Source organism: Acomys minous (genome assembly GCF_964271855.1).
Source record: "Acomys minous genome assembly, chromosome: 18".
Classification (NCBI taxonomy): domain Eukaryota; kingdom Metazoa; phylum Chordata; class Mammalia; order Rodentia; family Muridae; genus Acomys; species Acomys minous.
Genome location: NC_140501.1, coordinates 58,501,376 through 58,521,356, shown reverse-complemented (window position 1 = coordinate 58,521,356; position 19,981 = coordinate 58,501,376). Strand labels below are relative to the sequence as shown.

The window sequence follows — 19,981 nt, the reverse complement described above, 5'->3', positions numbered from 1 at the left end:
CATTTTAGAACTGGAGTGACTGACAATTATGAGCTGCTATCTGGGTGCTGGAAATCAAACCTGAGTCCTCTGCAAGAGTAAGTGCTGTTAACTGCTGAGCCATCTCTCCAGTCCTCTCCTTTATTACTGAGAAGAGGATAAGAGTAGAGGGTTTGGAGCTAAACAGAGAAGGGTTGGAGGTCTGGCACGTGGGTTATTGGATGCGACGCCTCGAGGAAACCCTTCTGCTCTCTCGACTGAAACCAGCACTCGTCTGGCTAAATCCTTCATCCTGTCCTGTTTGAAGGTTCTGCCAAGCTAACCAGAAATAATATTGGATGAAGGAGCTACGTAGGCAAAGGTGAAAAGGTTGGCCCTTCTCTCTAACACTAGGCATGTGCCAGCACTATAATAAAACACAGGTCAGGGCTAGGGAGATGGCTCAGAGGTTAAGAGCACTGGCTGCTCTTCCAAAGGTCCTGAGTTCAATTCCCAGCAACCACATGGTGGCTCACAACCACTGACATCTGGTGCCCTCTTCTGATGTTCAGGTGAAATATTGTATACATAATAAATAAATAAACAAACAAACTGCAGGTCAGCAAGAGAAGAGGGTAACACTTATTTAATCACACAGTTTTCCATGATATAGCAGAGTTCAGAAATGAAGACACCAAGGCCCCAGGGACACTGGTGGGTTTCCTGCTTAGCTAAATGAGGACTGGGCAGATGTGTGGGGATGTAACTGAGCAGAAGGGGGTGAGGTCTAGTGGTAACAGACTGAGGGCCTCAGCCAGGCCATATGCTCCTACTCTTGGCTCTGTTGTGCCATGGGATGGCGGAGTTCCGGGATATAGCTCTACAGAGTGGTGTCTGGGGACACAGCTGGATGGAAAGATGCAGGCAAGAAGACACTAAGTGTCCTACACAGGAAAGGGTAAGAATGTGAGAGGCGCTTGACATGCCACCTCAGGACTGTCCTAGCATGCGTTGAAATGTTTAAAGAGCAGATTAGATGCGCCACACGTGCATTCTCACAGGACAGGCTCAGAGAGCATTCCCAGAGGTGGCAGCCAATGTGTCATTTCCTCTCCTAAGCTGGGCAGGTGGGTAGGACAGGTTGACTTCCCTGACTTCCCACCCCTAAGAAAGATCTAAGATATAAATATTCTACCTTATATTTTGGTCATTGCTTATGAAAGCTACCAAATGCAGATTAATATCAGGTATTATAATGTTTGAGAACAATGAAGCTGGGCTACATCTCTTGTAAAATGGCATTTTAGATTTTAGTTCTCTCTCTCTCTCTCTCTCTCTCTCTCTCTCTCTCTCTCTCTCTATATATATATATATATATATATATATATATATATATAAAATTTTTATTTTATGTTCATTGTTTTTTCACAAATGTATGTCTGTGTGAAGGTGTCAGAAGCCCTGGAACTGGAGTTACAGATGTTGCAAGCTGCCATGTGGGTGCTGAAAATTGAACCTGGGTCCTCTGGAAGAACAGCCAGCACTCTTAACCACTGAGCCATCTCTCCAGTCCCAGCCTTACTCTTTAAAACCTGCAAAAAGGTAACTTAAAAAGCAGAACAAAAAGCTTCTTCTGCCCTCCAAAACCAATTACTAGTTGTTTACAAATCCTCAGTAAAACAATCGACCTCATCTAACTGCTACAGGTGTGATAGATGCGGAACACCCAGGAGATTCGGCTTTTATTTCTGCGATCACCAGCCCCTCTGATGGACCTGGCTCTAATGAGTGTGAACTTTGAAGAGGAGACTCCTGTGGCTTTAGATGTTAGATCTGGAGTCCAATGATTTCGGCTGAAAGAGGGATTGTCTGGAACCCAGTGCCAGGATGCAGGTCTGCCTCCCACAGCCCACACTAACATGCCAGGGGTCAGGGGAACACAGAGATCAAAAGAATTAGTGGGAAATCTGTCCTGTGTGGGCGGCAGGGGTTGGGGTGGGGGCATAGGAGCCCAGCTCTAATTCTTCCGTTCCCATGGCCCATCTTAATAGCCCTTGAGTTCTAGGACAAAACAACCCTCCCCCCAAACAAAAAACTGCCCAGTTACAGACAGGGCTGTTGTCATGGGGTCATGTGAAGGGCAGGACAGAAAGTATGGATCAAGATCTCATGGCCTTCACTGGACAGGTAGGGTTTGGGGACTGGGAGGAAAGGCAGGTTTGGGCTTTGCTGGGGGCCTGAGGAAAGCTTTATCTGCCTTATACCTGCAGGAAGTAGATGGGACGGACCCTCCATATCGAAGGGAGAGTGGTGGCTTTGATTCTTGTCATCGGGCTGTATCTTTGGGCACGATGCCCAAAGACTCTGTGATGGGCACATATTTATCACTCAGGACCAAAGTCAAATAGACTTTTGTCCTTCTGTCGGTCAAAAGTCCTCAGTCCCAAATTTCCCACAGGAATTAAGCCAAGAACCAACAGGAACCAGGCCTGCCTTGCAGATTTAAAGGAAAAAAAAAGAGTCAATAGCATTTGTTAAAATAAGGAAAAACTATAAGGCTGAGGTTACTGGTCCGGTGGTGGAGTGCTTGCCTAGATGAATGAGATCCTGGGTTCCAGGCCTTGCATCAAAGTAAGGAGGGAGAGAAAGAGGGAGGAAGGGAGGGAAAGAGGGATGGAGGGAGGGAGAGAGGGAAGGAGGGAGGAAGAGAGGGAGGGAGAGAGGGAGGGAGGGAGGGAGAGAGGGAGGGAGGGAGGATGAAATGTAAGGGCAGCTTTGTGCAAGACTACAGTGATAAGGAGAAAGAACAGAAGCTCGGTGTTCTCTCTCTCTCTCTTTCTCTCTCCCTCTCTCTCTCCTTCCCCCCTCTCCTCTCTCTCTCTCTCTCTCTCTCTCTCTCTCTCTCTCTCTCTCTCTCTCTGCAACAGGAGTAAGTAAGACTGCAGAGTTAAGGAACATATTGAGATCAGAGGAAGGGGCGTGGCTAAGAGGCACAGTAAGGAGGGAGCTACTAGCTAAACCCATCCAGCGGGATTCTTGCTGGAGACAGGCCCAGGTACCCAGCCATTGCCTGAAGGTATGGAGCATAAGCCACCTGGTCAGACTTAGAAGGTTCTAGGACACGGAGAGGGGTGCTCTGGCCCAACCAGCTAACAGGGTGCCTTTGGTAAAAACAGGGCTCCCCCCGCCCCTGAGTTGTACACAGATGAGCCTAAAAATTTCTAGAGTCTAAGTATGGACTGCAGAGACTCTTCATTGTACCCCATGGCTCTGGGTGTGGGGTAAAGGTTAAAATTATCTCGTGACCCTGAGGCAGGGATGCAGAAGGATCCTACGCTACAGAAAGCCACCTTTCTCTAAGACCTCAGGTGCAGAAGGGAACCGAGGCCACCTGGAGGCTCCCTGCCCAACCCTTTCTTTCAGGAAGTCCCCCTCTGCCCAGAGCTGGCTGTGAGCCTGCAAGCTGAGGTCATCCCATCCCAGGGCCAGGGTTTGCTAGAGGGTGTGTTTGCTCTGCGCCTTCTGTGTGCCAGGTACCACATGTAAAGGAATGGAGCCAAGGAAGTCACAAGTCCCTTTGCCCAAGAGTCCACCCTGGAGACCACTGAATAAAGCAGGGGCTGACAGCTTCACCCACTCAGGCTCGTGGTGGCCATGACTAAGAAGCAAAGCCTTACCTTCCGCAGCTAAAGCAGAAACTCTTCGGTTTCTATTGTGGGTCACTGGGAGTATGAATAAAAGGGGATAAATTCTAACACTTAACAAACATTTATTTATTTATTTATTTATTTAGAATTGAACTCAGGACCTCTGAAAAAGGATACAGTGCTCTTAACTGCTGAGCCATTTCTCCAGCCCAAATTCTAACACTTTCAGGGCAAGGAACTGGTAGAGCCAGGGTGAGGCCCACAAGGCAGGAATGTTGTTGGCAGCAGAAAACAAGTGAGGGAGGTAGGGCTTTGTGGCAGAGATGACAAAGTGCCATTCATCTTGTATCCCTCCTAAGAGGTCAGAGGGAAAACCACCCACGTTCCCAGACTCCCTTGCAGCTAGGATTGACCATGTGGCAGTGTTCAGTCAATAAGCTAAAGGTAGAGTCAATAGTGAGGCTTCTGGGAAAGCTCCTTAAAGGAGAAGTCCTAGCAGGTACCAGTTGGATGTGGCCTTTGTTCTTTGCCTGTCTTCTTGGCACATAGATCAGAGAACCATCTTGTCATCTCTTTTATTTTGGGGAAGGTGGTTGGTATCACATGCTCAGTACGTAACACAGACTGACCTCAAACTTGCAACAGTCCTCCTGCCTCCATGTCCTGAGTGCTGGCACATAGGCATGCGCTGCCAAGGTTGGCTTACCTTGTCTTTCACCATAGATTCAAAGCCACATGTTAGCTGTAAAGAAATCTAAGGACCTAGAAGCTGACTGCATCGTGACAAGGCTACAGCTTGGAGACCATGTTGAAATCTGGTCCCCAGTGTGCTGGAGTGCGGGGTGGGTGGCTGCTAGGATGAATCTCTTTCTCAAGGCTCTGGATTACTCACCATGAGAAGAGTTGTTGTAAATGGAGGCCACCCCCATGCTTTATCTTATCTGCATGTGTGCACATTCAAATCTACTTTTGTACTATGTCATGACATTTTGTAAGGCCCAAACCAGATGTGGCCTCCCAGTCTTTGACTTCTAACCTTTAAGAATCATGTCCTGGCCCGAGCATGGTGTCACGTGCCTTTAATCCCAGCACTTGTAAGGAGAGGCAGGCAGATCTCTGAGTTTGCAGCCAGCCTGAGTTGAGTTCCAGTACAGAGTGAGTTCCAGGCCAGCCAAGGCTGCACAGAGAAACCCTGACGCAAAAAGCAAAAATGGAGATAATGATCTGAATAAACTTCTTTTACAAATTATCTAGTCTTGTGCATCCTGTCATAGCAATAGAAAATAATATATCTTGAGCCTCCTGCTTTGGCAGAACAGCACAAGTCCATTTAGTTAAGCCACATGCACCCCATTCTCCTCAGTCTCACACACACACACACACAAACACACACACACACACACACACACACACACACACACACACACACACACCACGGCTGGCAGAATGCAACCTGACTCCTGTTGCCTTGTAATAGAGTACTCTGACAGATAGCCAAGGAGCTGAGTCCAAGGCCTGGCTCTAGACCTGATTAATTAGTATGTGACCTTGGGCAAATGCCCAGAACCTCTGAGCCCCATTTCCTTATCTGTGAAAGTGGAAGTTGATGGACCAGGGCTGCAGCTCCGTGTCAGAGAACTTGCTTGGCGCGCCTGAAGACTGGCGTCAGGACTGTCGAAATAAATAATAGATAAACAAACAAACAGATAAATAAATAAACTTTAGCTGGATATGATGGCATAGATCCGCAACTCCTGCACTTGGGGCAAGGCAGGAGGACCTGAAGTTTCGGGGTAGCCTGAGCTACATACAAGACCCAAAGCACAACAGCCAAAGGTAGAGAGGAACTCTGGTCTCGGCTTTCGTCTATGTCGCTGTTGTGGGGGGAGAAATACCAGACAGTGTCTTCCCTTGTGCTATGAGCAGGTTTCCCATGAACGCCCCATGATGGCAGGTAGAAAAGGGTTGATAATTCCTCCCGATATACTGAAATATGTCAAAAGGCAAAAGAGCTAAGGGACCTAAGGCACTTAGTGTTGAGGCAAGAAGGATGCTATGCATGGATGTCACAACTGAGGATCAAAGGGAGCTGACTCAGAAATGTGTTTCTGCTATCCCTGGTGGCAGGTGCGTTCATGGTCAGGAGACTGGGAGGGCTGCAGGGACTGGTGACAGCACAGAGGTCAGCAGCTCCTGGGAAACATCCCCTTGCCTTAGCCACTGCCCAATCAGGAAGGGCAAGAGGACTCAAATGTCTGAGTGTTTGCCTCAGTGAGATGAAGCTAGCCTGGTGGAGACTGCGTGACCCTCAGTAGCCACATCAAGTCTTCTTGTGCCTCCAAGGAGCATCAGCAACCTTAGGCTGTCTGACTCAGCTTTAGGAATTAAAATTTTCATCCTTCTACATCTGTGGGTCCTGCATCTGTGGATTCAGCCAACGGCAGATCGAAAGTGTTTGAAAACAGTTACAACTGTGTTGAATGTAAACAAATGTTTTTCCTTGCCAGCATCCCCTAAACAATATGGTATGGTCACTCTGTGCACTTCAGTCACATTGAATTAAGTATTCTGGAACAAGGAGGCTATGTGTGAATTCCGTACAGACGCTATGCCGTTTCATGTAGGGGAATTGAGCATCCACGAGTTTGAGCGGCAGTGGGTTCTTGGAAGTAACCCATCGCAAGCCAAAGGCTCTGTATCTGTGTGCCTTCAGTATGGTATGCAGATGCCCATGCTCTGCCCGTAGCCACGGAAGGGCTAATGTCAGTGAGCTCAGGGAAGACAGACAGAGCCCCATCTGGAACTAGATACTCCTCCTGAGCTGGGTCAGGTGCTAGAGATGCCTGAAGGGGAGGGAAGGAAAGCTGGTCACGCAAGTAAAGCACTTGATAGGTAGAGACTCAACAGGTGGTAGGTGGAGCGAAGGGTGCTTGAGGGTTGGTTCAGGAACAGGTGGGTGGGTGGAGTAGCCTAGCTCTTCAGCTCCAGAGATGTCAGCAGGTGGCTGGGGTGGAGCTGACTGACAGCCCCACCCCCAGAGCTCGTTGTGAGGCAGAGAGCAGAGCCAGTGTCACACAGAAAGATTCAAGAGAATGTGGAGTCAGGGTCGCCAAAAGCAAGCAACAGGACAGATGATCAAGACGAAGGTATGGGCGTGGCTCATAGCTCCGGGGAATAGCCTCTCGGAGAGGTTTTTATCCAACAGCCCACAGAACAGTGGCTCCCCAGACCCTACTTGAGACTCCTGGCCCAGGACAAGATGGACCCAGCAGTAGATACAAGGCTGAGTGTGCCCAGAACAGTTCAGCTGGAGAGGAGAGACAAAGGAGCAAGTAGAACAAACAGTGTCTGGGAGGACCCAGCAGGCCAAATCAGGCCAGAGATCATTAAAAGTTACATCATAGACTGAGGCTCACAGTAAATGTCCCCTACGTAATCCCAGGGCCTTCCTGCCTTTGTCTCAGCAAAGAGGGCAGCAGTCCCCCTAAAAATAGACAGCACCCTGACAAGCATGTGCTTTTCACTATATGGAATACCAATGGTAAAGCTTAGTTTATAAAATAGGCCCAGCAGGACGTTAAGCACAGTAACTACTTATGAGTACACACCGTTACTATAATAAAAGTCACCCAACATTTCCTGGCATCTTATCTCTGCAGTCCTCTGTTTCACAGGGTTTTTTTGTTTGTTTGTTTGGTTGGTTTTTTTTTTTTTCTTTTTTTCTTTTTTTTTTTTCTTTTTTGGACCGCAGTTAGTCTCCAGGACCTGAACTACAGAAGGCGAAACCACAGATAAGGGGATATTACCACAAAGACAGACAGTGCTCACTGAGTCAAGACACTCATCTCTGGGGTCACAGTACCTACCTGGAGCAACTTACACCAGCAAAGACTTCTCTTGACTCACAGTTTCAGAGGATTTAAGCCCACTACAGCAAGAGAAATGTAATGGGGCAGTTCTTGGTGGTGAAAGAGTGTGGCAGAAGCCATTTAGGTAAGCAGAACAGGAGCCAGGTACCAGGTATAACCTTCAAAGGCCCGCCTTTAGTGACCCAGGCCCCAGACACCCCCAAAGCCCTCCCCTCCCCACTTTTCTCAATAGCAGCACCATTTGCAGAATAAGATTTCAAAACATGTGCCTGTGGAGCGGTTTCTATTTCTTCCCCCCACCCCTTAGACAGGGTCTCACTATGTAGCTCTAGCTGTCCTGGAGCTCCCTATGTAGATTGTGCTGGCCTCGAACTCACAGAGATCCACTTGCCTCTGCCTTACAGGTGCTGGGAATAAAGGTGTGCACCACCGTGCCCTGACATTTCCATGTCATAATGTTTTTCCAAGTCTATCATGAGAGACGCAAGCCCTAGTGCCCTCGAAGTGAGGGCTTCGTTCTGGGATGTGTCAGGTGCCTGTGTGCTCAGAGTTGGAGTCACCTGGCTCTGCCCCTCGTTGCCATGTTATCTGTCAGGGGGCAGGAGGCAGGGAGGGGTGCTCAGTGAATAGAAGGGGATGCTAACCCCTGGAGCACCAACATGTATTGTTAGCAGTTTGGGCCAGACCTGGATCAATAAGGCCTCTCAGCCCCAGAAATGCTTTTAGGACAGAGGAACACAGAGGTTTTTTTTTTTGCAAGGCAAAGGAAATGGGACCATCTCGAAAGGCCCCAGACATACCATCCTGTTAAACTAGAGGCTCTTGCTGTTAAGATCATTAGCCTGTTAGGGAAACCCATCTTCCTGAAAGCCAGGCCCCGCATCTGGGCTGTGCATGGCTTCAGAAAGGTGGAAAGTGAGTGGAGGCTCATTGTTAAGAAGGGGGGGGGGGGCGACACCGTTCAGCAACACAGGGAGTCTGACCATCCCAGCCTCGTGTTCCCAGGACATGACCAATACAAACAACACAGCAAGTACAGACAAATGATCAAGTTTTCATCTGTGCGTGTGGAAGCTAAGCTGACAGCACATTTTAGCAGAAAACTCAAATATGGTCAGCTATTGGCCTCAGGCCCGAAGCTTCACTCACAGACTATGGCTCATAATTATTTTCAATCCCCCTTCACAAAGGTGGGGGCACTACTCTCATTAACTAGGTCCTTGCAAGACTTCCCTCAGGTGACACAGAGGACAGTTGGTAAAAATGTGATGCTTTGGGTATCTAGTCCTCCTGGGGGCCTTCCAGACTGCAAGATAAAGTCGGTCGGGACAGGAGCTCAGTAGGCAAAGGGTTACCTAGCCTAGGCCTCCAATTTGAGCCCTCAACCAGGAGAAAACTAACAACAAAATAAAGCAAAAACAGACTTTCTGAGACTTTCCCCTCAGCCCTTGTTTGGTCTTTGTCAAGCTAGGGGAGAAAATCTTTCGTTGCCTAGTTGTAGTCCGCCATTATAGCTGTTACAGTGCCCTGGACCATAAAGATTTCCCAGTCTCCAGCGCCTGAGAATCTGGCCTTCTTTGGAAGAAGGGTAATTGTAGATGAAACTCGTTAAGATTCAGTCCCTAGGGAAGGCCCTGATCCAGTAGGATTGATGCTCTCAGAGAAGAGGATGCAGATGTGGAGACAAGTGTGCAGAGAGAAATAATGATGCAAGAGGCACACAGGGGAGATGGCCTCCCGTGACCCCGCCCCCCCAACACTTGATCCCAGACTGAAGCCATAAACGAGGCTTTGCTGTTTTAAAGCCTCAGATTTGTGACACGTTTCTGAGGCAATTGCCAAAATACACTCAAAGAAACAAACAAACAAACAAAACCCCAAAACTTCTCTTCTCCACTTTGTTTTCTTTTTTTTTTTTTTTCTTTTTTTAAATTTTGAGATAGATCTCACTCTGTAACACAGGCTAGCTTTGAACTCTAGGCAATCCTCCTGTCTCAGCTTTCAGTGCTGAGATTTCAGGCATGTACCACAGTGTTTGATTCTTAGTTTGCAATAATTAGGTTCAGGGCAATACAACAATTTTAAATACCTGTATTTTAAAGGCAGGCTTAAAAATCATATCTGTTCAGGACTAAAATAATCTACTACGACTTCAATTCCTCTTAGGGGAAACAAACAAACAAACAAACAAGCAAGTAAGGCATCTCTCAGAGATTGAAAGCACACCAAGTGTAGTGACAAAAATCTGTAATCCCAGAACTAGGGAGGTCTCAGCTGGAAGAGTGTGCGTTTGGGACAGCCTAGGATAAATGACAGGGTTAAGGCAATTCTGGATTACATAGCAAAATTCTATCTTGAAAAAAAAAATGTTTTAAGGATAAAATTACACAACCTGCTTCACTTTTTGTTTCATACTCAATAGTATTTTTAGATTGAATTTCCCCCCCCCCAACAATGAGCTCCCTGCTAATCTTGAGCATTAGTGCCGGCTGAGTACAGCAATGAAATGCTAATGACGCTGAGAGGCACACTACCGCTTAGCACCCTCTGCCGTGATGGATTTGCCTGGCCCCCGAGGAGGCCAGTTTATGAGCCCCACAAAAGCTCGCAAATCTACCATGATGAAGAAGAAAGAAACCGAGGTTAGGACCCTCCCTGTTAGATAGAGCTTTTGATCTCGGGGAAAACAAAGTATTCACTTTCCTGAGGGGGAATTCAAAGGTTCTTGGTTGGATTTCAAAAGGGGTCAACCCCTGAACTGACTCAGAACACAGAGCTTGGTGGGGCAGCTGCAGCGGACATGTTTTTTTCCTATTTGTTTTGGTTGGCTGGTTGGTTTTTTTAGGGGGGGTGTTTGTGTTCTCTTTTCGTGGTGGTGGGGCTGGTACTGGGGATGCAAATCAGCTCAGCAAGTAGACTCTACCACCAAGTTACACTTCAGTGTTAAGTAGATTTCTGTTTTTGTTGTTTGTTTCGTTTGGTTTTGGTGTTTTCATTTGTTTATTTGTTTGAGACAAGGACTCACTGGGTGAGATTGATCTTGAATTTACGTCAATCCTCCTGCCTCAGCCCTTCTGAATACTGGGATTGTTAGTGGAAAGTTATTTATCTGAATTTTTGAAGGCCAGGCCAGGCCTTCCATTGCTTATTTGTAACTAAGAAATAAAGGACTAAAAGACACTTCAGAAGCACTGGGTGAGCGCTAGGCCTTGACTTCCCAAGGCTAAGTTGATGAGCTCAGGATTGGGGACCACAAGACATATTTAAGGAATGCCAAATGATTGAATGAATTTGGAGCGTGTCCTAGTTTGGCGCTCCGTTTCTCTGATAAACACCCCAACCAAAAGCAACTTGGAGAAAAAGGCTTGTTTGTGTTGCACCTCATGGAGTACAATCCATCACCCAGGGAAAACAGGGCAAGAACTCAGGGCAGGAACCTGGAGGCAGGAGCTGATGCAGAGGCCATGGGAGAGTGCTGCTTATTGGCTTGCTCAGTCTGCTTTCTTATACAACCCAGCCCCCTTGACCAGGGATGGTACCACCCAGTCCCCTGTAAGTAACTGAGAAAATGCCCTACAGGTCTGCCCACAGTCTGACCTTATGGAGGCATTTCCTCAGTTGAGGCTCTGTCATCCCAAATGGCCCTCGCTTGTGTTGAGCTAGCAAAACCAACCAGTGCGGAGCACAGCAAATCAATGGTGAAAGTTTTATCAATGTGTTCATTGTTTTTATCGTATTTACTTATTTATTTTATCTATTTATTTAATGGAGGTCACATCTCTGTGTGTGTGTGTGTGTGCGCGCGCGCGCGCGCGCATGCGGGTGCGCATGTGTGTGCACACAAACATGGAGATCAGAGAACATTTGGAGGAACTAGGTTGTCTCCTTCCACCATATGGGTCCTAGAGATTAAATTCAGGTCATCATCTTGGCAACAGGCAGCTTTACCCACAGAGCCATCTCATTGACTCTCTAGGCTTCATTACTTTTATGAACAATGTGGTCCCCTAACCTTGAGACAGGGTTGGGCATCTGAGAGTCTCCAGGTGGACTTGGCAAAACGATTCTCACCCTTTAAACCTCGGTTCCCTCATCCATCTGTAGATTTCTAAGTCTCTAACAACTTCGAGAAGGTCAGTGCAGACTTTTCTTCTTGTCCAGGTCGTGTGGACGTCCACTGACCTGAGATGAGACAACGTGATCCCAGCCCTGGCTTTCCTTGGTGAAGGGGCCAAGGTCGTGCTAAGTGTTTCTGACCTTTGGAATCATCCACTGGAAAAGCTTATTTTTAATTAGATTTAGATTTATTTATTTATGTTTATGTCTATGAATGTCTTGCTTCCATGTATTTATGTGCACCACGTGACGACCTGATGGCTGTGGAGGCCAAAACAGACCGTGAGATGCACTGGAAACTGGAATTTGGAATGGTTGTTGTTAGACCCTGCTGCAGGGCGTGGCTGGCAAACCCTGCCCTCAGTCTGGGGGCGGGGCTTCCGCGCTCCCAGAGACCCTCCCCCATCACTATATACACCAGACATTTTGGTTCCGCCTGCCGTTTTTCCCCTTCTTCCCTTTACCTGCTTCCCTCTCTCATTCCCGTCTTCCCTTCCCTGTCCCACCTCCCCAGGGCATGCCTTTTTCTTTCCCTCCCTTCCCTCCAACAAGCCCTGCATTTATATAATATAGCTTTCTCTCCCCATTAGTTCATTCCGTTTTAATCAATCAGTTGTGAGCCACCATGTGGGTGCTGAGAACCAACCCAGGTCCTGCGTAAGAGCAGCTGGTGCTCTTAACCAGTGAGCCGTCGCTCCAGCCCTGTTGACTCCTGACTTTTGGCTGCCGGCTTCCGAGGTTTGAGTTCACGGTCCGTTGGCACTGATACCTGAGCTTAAGGTGAGGCAGAACATTATGGCAGGGAGCACATGACAGAGGAAATTGCTTACTTCCCCGCAGCCAGGAAGTTAAGATAAAGCCATTTGAATGTCAATATCCCTGTCCGTGGCATTGTCCAGTGACTTAACTTCTTCCCTCTAGGCTCCATGTCCTAAAGGGCCACCACCTCTCAGTAATTTCCTAGGCTGGTGACCAAGCCTTCAGTGAACAGTGGCCATTGGGGACCCAAATAATAGCACTTGTCGCTGTGATTTCTATTAGATACAGAAGTCATGTTATGTAACAGAGAAGGGATCTTCCAGTACCGAAATACAGAATGCAATTCAGTCAGTGGGATGTGACTTAGAGTGATATGGTCAGAGGGTTTTCCTACATGACACTGAGGAGACACATGGGAAATCAGAGAGAGCTCACTGCACTCACCAGGCCTAGACACAGTAGGCTTGGCAAGCCACATGGAGCTACATAAGGAAGATACATGAGCAGAGGTGAGCTGAAGGCTGAAAGCCCTTTCCTGGGGCTTTCACAGGGAACGCAAGGTAGCACCATGCAGATGGTTTGAGATTAGCTAGCTTGAATAATTCCAGCAAGTTCTAAAATTGAGAGGTGGTGCTAGGCTGCCTGGTAGCTTACCTATTACCTCCTGGGGTCCTCAGGCCCAGTCAAGGACTGGCTCTCTGTTGTGAGTTTTTAATCTTTCAGTTCTGCTCCCAGGGCTGGGTCCTTTGCTATCACTATGAATCTTCTAGTTAGCCGGGCGTGGTGGTGCCGGGTGTGGTGGCGCACACCTTTAATCCTAGCACTCAGGAGGCAGAGGCAGGTGGATCTCTGTGAGTTCAAGGCCAGCCTGGTTTAAAAAGCGAGTCCAGGACAGCCAAGGCTACACAGAGAAACCGTGTCTCGGGAAAACCAAAACCAAACAAACAAAAATCCAAAAAGAAAAGTAAAGAATCTTCTAGCTCAAAGAAGGGCAGTCTCTTCCCAGCCACAAAGGTTCTTAAGATGTTGAAACATTTTTTTTCCCAGACACAACATTGCCATTGACCTTGAGAATCAGCACCTACTTGAGGTCAGAATCACAAGATATCTTTTGTCTTTTTAAAGAGTTATTTATTATATAGAGAGTGTTCTACCTACATGTGTGCCTGCCTACCCGAAGAGGGCATTAGATCACATTATAGATGGTTGTGAGCCACCATGTGGTTGCTGGGAATTTAACTCAGGACCTCTGGAAGAGCAGTCACTGGTTTTAACTTCTGGGCCATTTCTCCAGGCGGCTGAAACATCTTTTGTTGTTGTTTGTTTGTCTGTGTTTTTGTTTTTAGAGACAGGGTTTCTCGGTGTAGCCTTGGCTGTCCTGAACTCACTTTGTAGACCGGGCTGTGCCCGAACTCACAGCGATCCGCCTGCCTCTGCCTCCCGAGTGCTGGGATTAAAGGCGTGCGCCACCACACCTGGCTGAAACATCTTAATTTACATGGAATTTTATAAATTATCTATAGCAGGACCAGGGATGTAGCCTAGTGGTAGAGCATTTGTCTGGTACATCGGACAATGCAGTGTTACATGTATATATACATACATTCTCTTCTTTAAATTCACTGTATTATCCCACAGTGGCACCGGAAAGTGACACTGAGTGCTGCTGGGAAGTGGGCCACTCTGCTCTTGGCAGTCACCAGTGGTCAGAGCCTAAGATCAAAGAGTCAAGGAGGAGGAGATTCTGTAGCTTCGTTTTATAAACTGGGTGCTCAGAGGTTGCCCTGGTGTTGTTACTGGGTGAGCTGGAGATTTTACTGGACACCGTTTGCCAAGAGAAGGTTACGAAAGCATTTTCTACTCCACGTCATCAAATGGCTCCTCCAGGGCCAAGAGGGTCTATGTTTCTCCCTGGGGGAGGGACGCGGCAGTTGTGGTATCCGTATTGCTGCTGGTTTCTAACTTGATGTTCAGTTTTTGCCACTTCAGAAACAAAACAAAACCAAAGTACCACATGGATGGCTCGCTGTACGTTTCTTTTATAATTAACAAGGGTGAATAGGTTTTCCTGTAGCCATTTGATAAGGGTGCTTTTCAGTGGTTAAAATATCCTCCCTGTATCCATTGCCTGCAGGGATATTGTTGGATTTTAGAATCTTATTTATTAACTTCTCCAGGGCCACTGCAGCAAATGATCGTAAACTCCGTGGCTTATGGAGCATGCATTTATTCTCCGGCAGTTTGGGAGACTGTACGATGAAATCCAAGTGTTGGGAGAGCCCTGCTTCCAGAAGGCTCAGGCAGGGGGTTGGGCCCCCTGCTTTGCCTCTTCCAACTTCTGCTAGAGTTCTTGATAGCCCGTGGCTCTAGGGTGTGTGTGTGTGTGTGTGTGTGTGTGTGTGTGTGTGTGTGTGTGTGTGACTTCAACCTCTGCTTTGTCTCACATTACGTTCTCCGTGTGTACCTGTGTCTAGCTATCTCTCTTCCTGAATGTTGAGTGTGCTTGTGTGTGTTGACATGTGTGTGGAGGCCAGAAGTCAATATTGGTGTCTTCCTCAGTCATTCCCCACCTTGCCTTTCTTTTTTTAAAAAAGATTCATTTATTTATTATTATGTATACAGTGTTCTGCTTGCATGTACACCTGCAGGCCAGAAGAGAGCATCAGATCACATTACAGATGGTTGTGAGCCACCATGTGGTTGCTGGGAATTGAACTCAGGACCTTTGAAAGAGCAGGCGGCACTCTTAACCACTGAGCCATCTCTGCAGTCCAGCACCTTACTTCTTGAGGTAGGATTTCAATGAACCTGGTTTGGCAAGCCTGGCTAGCCAGCAAGCCCTGGGGTCTCTCCCTCATACTAGGATTACAGACATGTACCACCAAACCCAGCTTTTACACAGGTACTGAGGATCTGAGTTACGAGCCTCAGGCTTGTGTAGCAACCACCATACCAACCAAGCCATCTCTCTCTTCTCATAAAGACACCAGTTAGATTAGAGGCCACCCTATCTGTGTAGAACCTCATCTACAAAGACCCTGCTCCCCCAAAGATCCTATTCCTGGGGAATTAAGACTGCAACTTGCCCATCTGAGGGAGCATAATTCAGCCTGTAATAATACTTAAAAGGAAAAAAGGAGACTCTTATGCAGAGAACAAAACATCTGCATGTGGGCGACAAGGCAGCGAGAATCTGTAGAGGGATGTTACTGCGTGTCATACACAGGCACTGCCGAGAGTCACGCTTCTACCTTTGAAATGATCTAGCTCGGCAAAATGAAAGACAGAAAGCACATCCTCCAAAGAATTGGGTGTGCCAGTGCTTGTGGAGCAATTTTCCTAACTGCTGCACCCACTCCTGTCTCAAAATCTAAGATGTGCAGGGGGCAGCCACAAAATCTCTGATGTGTAGGGGACAGTCTTGTCTTATGGTCCTTTCAGCTCTAATCACCAAGGAGAACAAGGGAGTAAACCCATTGGCTCCAGCCTTCTCATGCGTCTGGAGGGGTGGCCCACCCTTCCATCTTGTGTTTAGGAAACATGGCCCTGGCAGTGCAAGTTAACATAACTTTATGTTAACAGAGCTCCTGTTTTCCTTGAGCACCGCCTTGCATAAGGAAGGTCACAAGCTCTGATGGGTACTGGATGGCGCCACTTTCTGCATAAAGCAACAGGTGATCTTTTCTCAAATGTATAGGGCTAAAATGAAGCTCTGTGGGTCATTAAAGCTAGAACAAACCAACAATATAGACCATAGGATGATGAGGTGGGGCCTTGAAATCTGGGCTAATTTTCTTGCCGGCGGAGTGTCCAACCCCAGGATGCACTTGGTTGATGGATATCTGCCACAATTTTAACATTAAAGCCAGCAGCAGAGTTTGTTCATTGAGGAAGAGTGATAAGAGTTTAAAACTTTAGGATGTTAATCTACTAGATGTGCTGGGAAATTCTATGAAGGCAACTTTTGCGGCCGCGGCGACGCTTGGCTTTTTCCACTCCCTTGCACATTCTAGCCACACTGGATTTATTAGGTATATTGTGACTATCCGCAAATGTTTATGCTTGATGCTCTCCTAGTCTCAGAATCCTACTTGACTTTTTCCACAGAACAAATCCTTCTGTCTTCTGTGTTCCAAAAACACTTGGCATGTCCCCTCCCTCTTTTCCAGACTTACTGGTTGTCTGTCTGGACATCACCTAGGGCAGTAAGCTGTGCATACAGTTACCATGCATCTGGTGGAGGGTTGGTATTAGCACCCCGGGTCCCAGGATAACAAAATCTGAGGACATTCAAGTCCCTTGGGTAATACAGAAAGACATTTGCATAGAATGCACGTTTCTATGGCCCTTAAATCATCTCTAGAGGACTTACAATACCTAATATAAGGTGACTAGTACATACATAATTTTATTTATTTTTTGTTTGTTTGTTTGCTTGTTGTTTTGTTTTTTGAGACAGGGTTTCTCTGTGTAGCCTTGGCTGTCCTGGACTCGCCATGTAGACCAGGCTGGCCTCAAACTCACAGCAATCTACCTGCCTCTGCCTCCCGAGTGCTGGGATTAAAGGCGTGCGCCACCAGGCCCAGCAATTTTGTTTCTTGTAGTAACAGGAAAATACGTCTCCACATGTTCAGTTTCCGGGCAGCCACCGTGAGCCCAGTGACATAGAACAAGTGAGGCAAGCACATGAATGAACAGGAAGACAAGGGGCCTCGGGGCAGTGAAGTGGTGACAAGTTCAGCACGTACTGTATGTGTGATCACTTTAACCCTTGCTCTCATGGAACTTTCTGGAACCATCTTTTTAATATATTCAAACCAAGGCTGGTTGACTCTGTGGTTTCCAAACCTGAGAGTTGTGAGGGCGGATGGTCCTTCTTGAGGGAAGGGTCTGAGTCACCATCCCTGCAGCCCCAGCCTGCAGTCAATAAGAACAGGACTAGTAAGCGGTGCTGAAGCTGCCTGAGCTTGTGGCAGTGCACAGGGAGTGCGGTGAGCAACAGTATGTTGCTTCAGTTTAGAACAACCGTCACTCTGTGCAAGTCTGGCAATTTCCTCTGCTTCCAAACACCCATTTAACATGCCAGATCCCCATCAAGCCTCATTCCAGCTGGTGTGATAGGTGGAATGTTGACACTCTAGATGGTGGTGTCATACATCTTTAATCCCGGCAAACAGAGGCAAGCAGATCACTGAGTTCAAGGCCAGCCTGGCATCGAGCAAGTTTCAGGTAAAGAAAATCTTAGAGCCAGGCATGGTGGTGCACTCCCAGCCTATAATCCCAGCACTCTGGAGGCAGAGGCAGGCAGATCTGTGAGTTTGAGGCCAGCCTGGTCTACAAAGTAAGTCCAGGGAAGCCAAGGCTACACAAAGAAACTGTGTCTCAAAATATCAAAAATAAAATAAAATAAAATAAAATAAAATAAAATAAAATAAAAAAAGGAAAGTTTAAGTGGTACACACCTTCAACCTCAAACATGAAGGTAAAGTTAGTTTGTCGAAGGAAGTACCAATATTTGAAAGTGATGTCTAGCAGGGCAGTGGTGGTGCACACCTGTAATCCTAGCACTTAGGGAAGCAGAAGCAGGCAGATCTCTGTGAGTTTGAGGCCAGCCTGGTCTACAAAGCAAGTCCAGGGCAGCCAAGACTACACAGAGAAACCTTGTCTTTAAAAACCAAACCAGGGGCTGGAGAGATGGCTCAGTGGTTAAGGGCACTGACTGCTCTTCCAGAGGTCCTGAGTTCAATTCCCAGCAACCACATGATGGCTCACACCCATCTATAATGAGATCTGCCGTCCTCTTCTGGTATGCAGGCTTATTTGCTGGCAGAAACACTTGTACATGTAATAAGTAAATAAGTCTTTAAAAAAGAAAAACCAAACCAAAAAGAAAAGAGAAAAGAGAAAAGAGAAAAGTGATGCCTCACTGAATGGCAGAAAAAGTGATGAATCAAAGAGGAAAGGGAAGCTACTTATGGAAGCATGACAAAGAATGAAAGAAGAGAGGAGCAGCTTTTCAGAGAGAGGTTGAAGAGAGAACAAACTAGACACAGGTGAAGACAGATGAGCCAGCGAATATCGCCAAAGTTAGTCTGATGCCAAGCAGAGCAATTCAGTCAGAAGCTGAGAGAAGTCAGATTGAATCAGTCAGCTTGGAGAGTAGTTTGAGCCAGAACAGCTGAGTTAAACCAGCCAGCCAGAGTTCAGAAAGAGCTAGAAAGAGTGATCTTATTCAGTAGTAAGTCTCCGAGGCTGAAAACATGCTAGGCCTAGATTAGATTGCACAGAGGCTGGAAGCTTCTAGGCTTAGGTTAATCAGGCAAATAAAAGTTACTTTTATGTATTTTCCCACACACCTAGCGCACAAGGGCAGACCCACATAAGAGGGCTGAGGAACAGGTGCCTGTGAGCCCTATATCCTCTGTCAGAACAAGAAAAGAAGGAGAACACCTGACACCCAGCACCCTCTGTGTACCAGATGTCCACCCTGTTATGTAAAAAAAATATATATATATATTTATATATATCTTCTATACAATTCATGTGACTCAAAGGCAGTGTCTAGTGTGTAGGAGGCTCTGGGATCCAGTCCCTTGAAGAAGAAGAAAGTAGAGAGAGAATGGGAAGGTGGAGGGAGAGGACATCTCAGTGCACAGGCCACGATTGTATTTGCTCAGGTGGGTTTTACTCAAGCTGACAACCCCGAGTGTGCCTTGGTCCCCGGGAGTCCCTTGCTGGGGGTCTGGCTGCAGCATGGCAGACATCAAGCGTCAGGAATCTGTCTTCCCAGGCTCTGAGCATAGCTTAGCTGACACACCATGGGTCCGGAGCTGCTGAGCCACCGGCCCTGAGTTCTGGGGCTGCAGTGTGTGCTGTGGCACCAGATAACAACCTGACCAGTGCGCCTCCCTGGCTGTGGCTCTTCCTGCTTGAACCTTTCCGCTCCTGCCCAACCCTATCTTAGATTTAAGGCTCTGGGCCCTTGCCAAAAACACCCTTACTTCCTCCTCAATTCTAGAGGATTCTGACCGCATGGAAGACTTAGCAGCAGGAAGCCACTGGGAGGAATGAGGTCAGAAGAGGAAAGAATTCTGGTGAATGCGTTAGGACAGAAGCACCCATTGTATCCAATGCTAGAAAATTAAGAAACCTATTCCTAAGCTGTCTTAAAGCTCTCTGCAGTGCCCCGGCAGCATAGTCACAGCTTCAGGAAAAGTAGAAAGATGTTGTCCTGGCTCGTTTTAGGGCAACTTGATGAAAACTAGCATCATCTAAAAGGAAGGAACCTCAATTCAGACAATGTCTCCATAAGATCCAGCTGTAGAGAATTTTATTAATCAGTGACTACTCGGGGAGAGCCCAGTCCACGGTGCGTAGTGCCACTGCTGGGCTGCTGGTCCCGGTTGCTATAAGTGGGCTCGGGACGGCGCTGGTGGCACGCACCTTTGATCCCAGTACTTGGGAGGCAGAGGCAGGTGGATCGCTGTGAGTTCGAGGCCAGTCTGGTCTACAAAAATGAATCCAGGACAGCCAAGGCTACACAGAGAAACCCTGTCTCAAAAACCAACCAAACAAACAAACAAAAAAAGAAAGCAGGCTGGAGCTGGGCAGTGGTAGTGCATGCCTTTAATC

General features: G+C 47.3%; 1 protein-coding gene across 1 annotated transcript in view; it reads left to right on the top strand.

Annotated features, from left to right (window-relative positions):
• SPATA13 (spermatogenesis associated 13) overlaps window positions 1-19,981 on the top strand; it is a 271,150-nt gene that overhangs the window by 99,252 nt on the left and 151,917 nt on the right. The window contains exons 4-5 of the mRNA XM_084767572.1: window positions 1,408-1,560; window positions 1,665-1,851. Of these exons, the coding sequence (XP_084623698.1) occupies window positions 1,846-1,851 (6 nt within the window). The 5' untranslated portion in view covers window positions 1,408-1,560; window positions 1,665-1,845. The remainder of the gene's footprint in view (window positions 1-1,407; window positions 1,561-1,664; window positions 1,852-19,981) is intronic.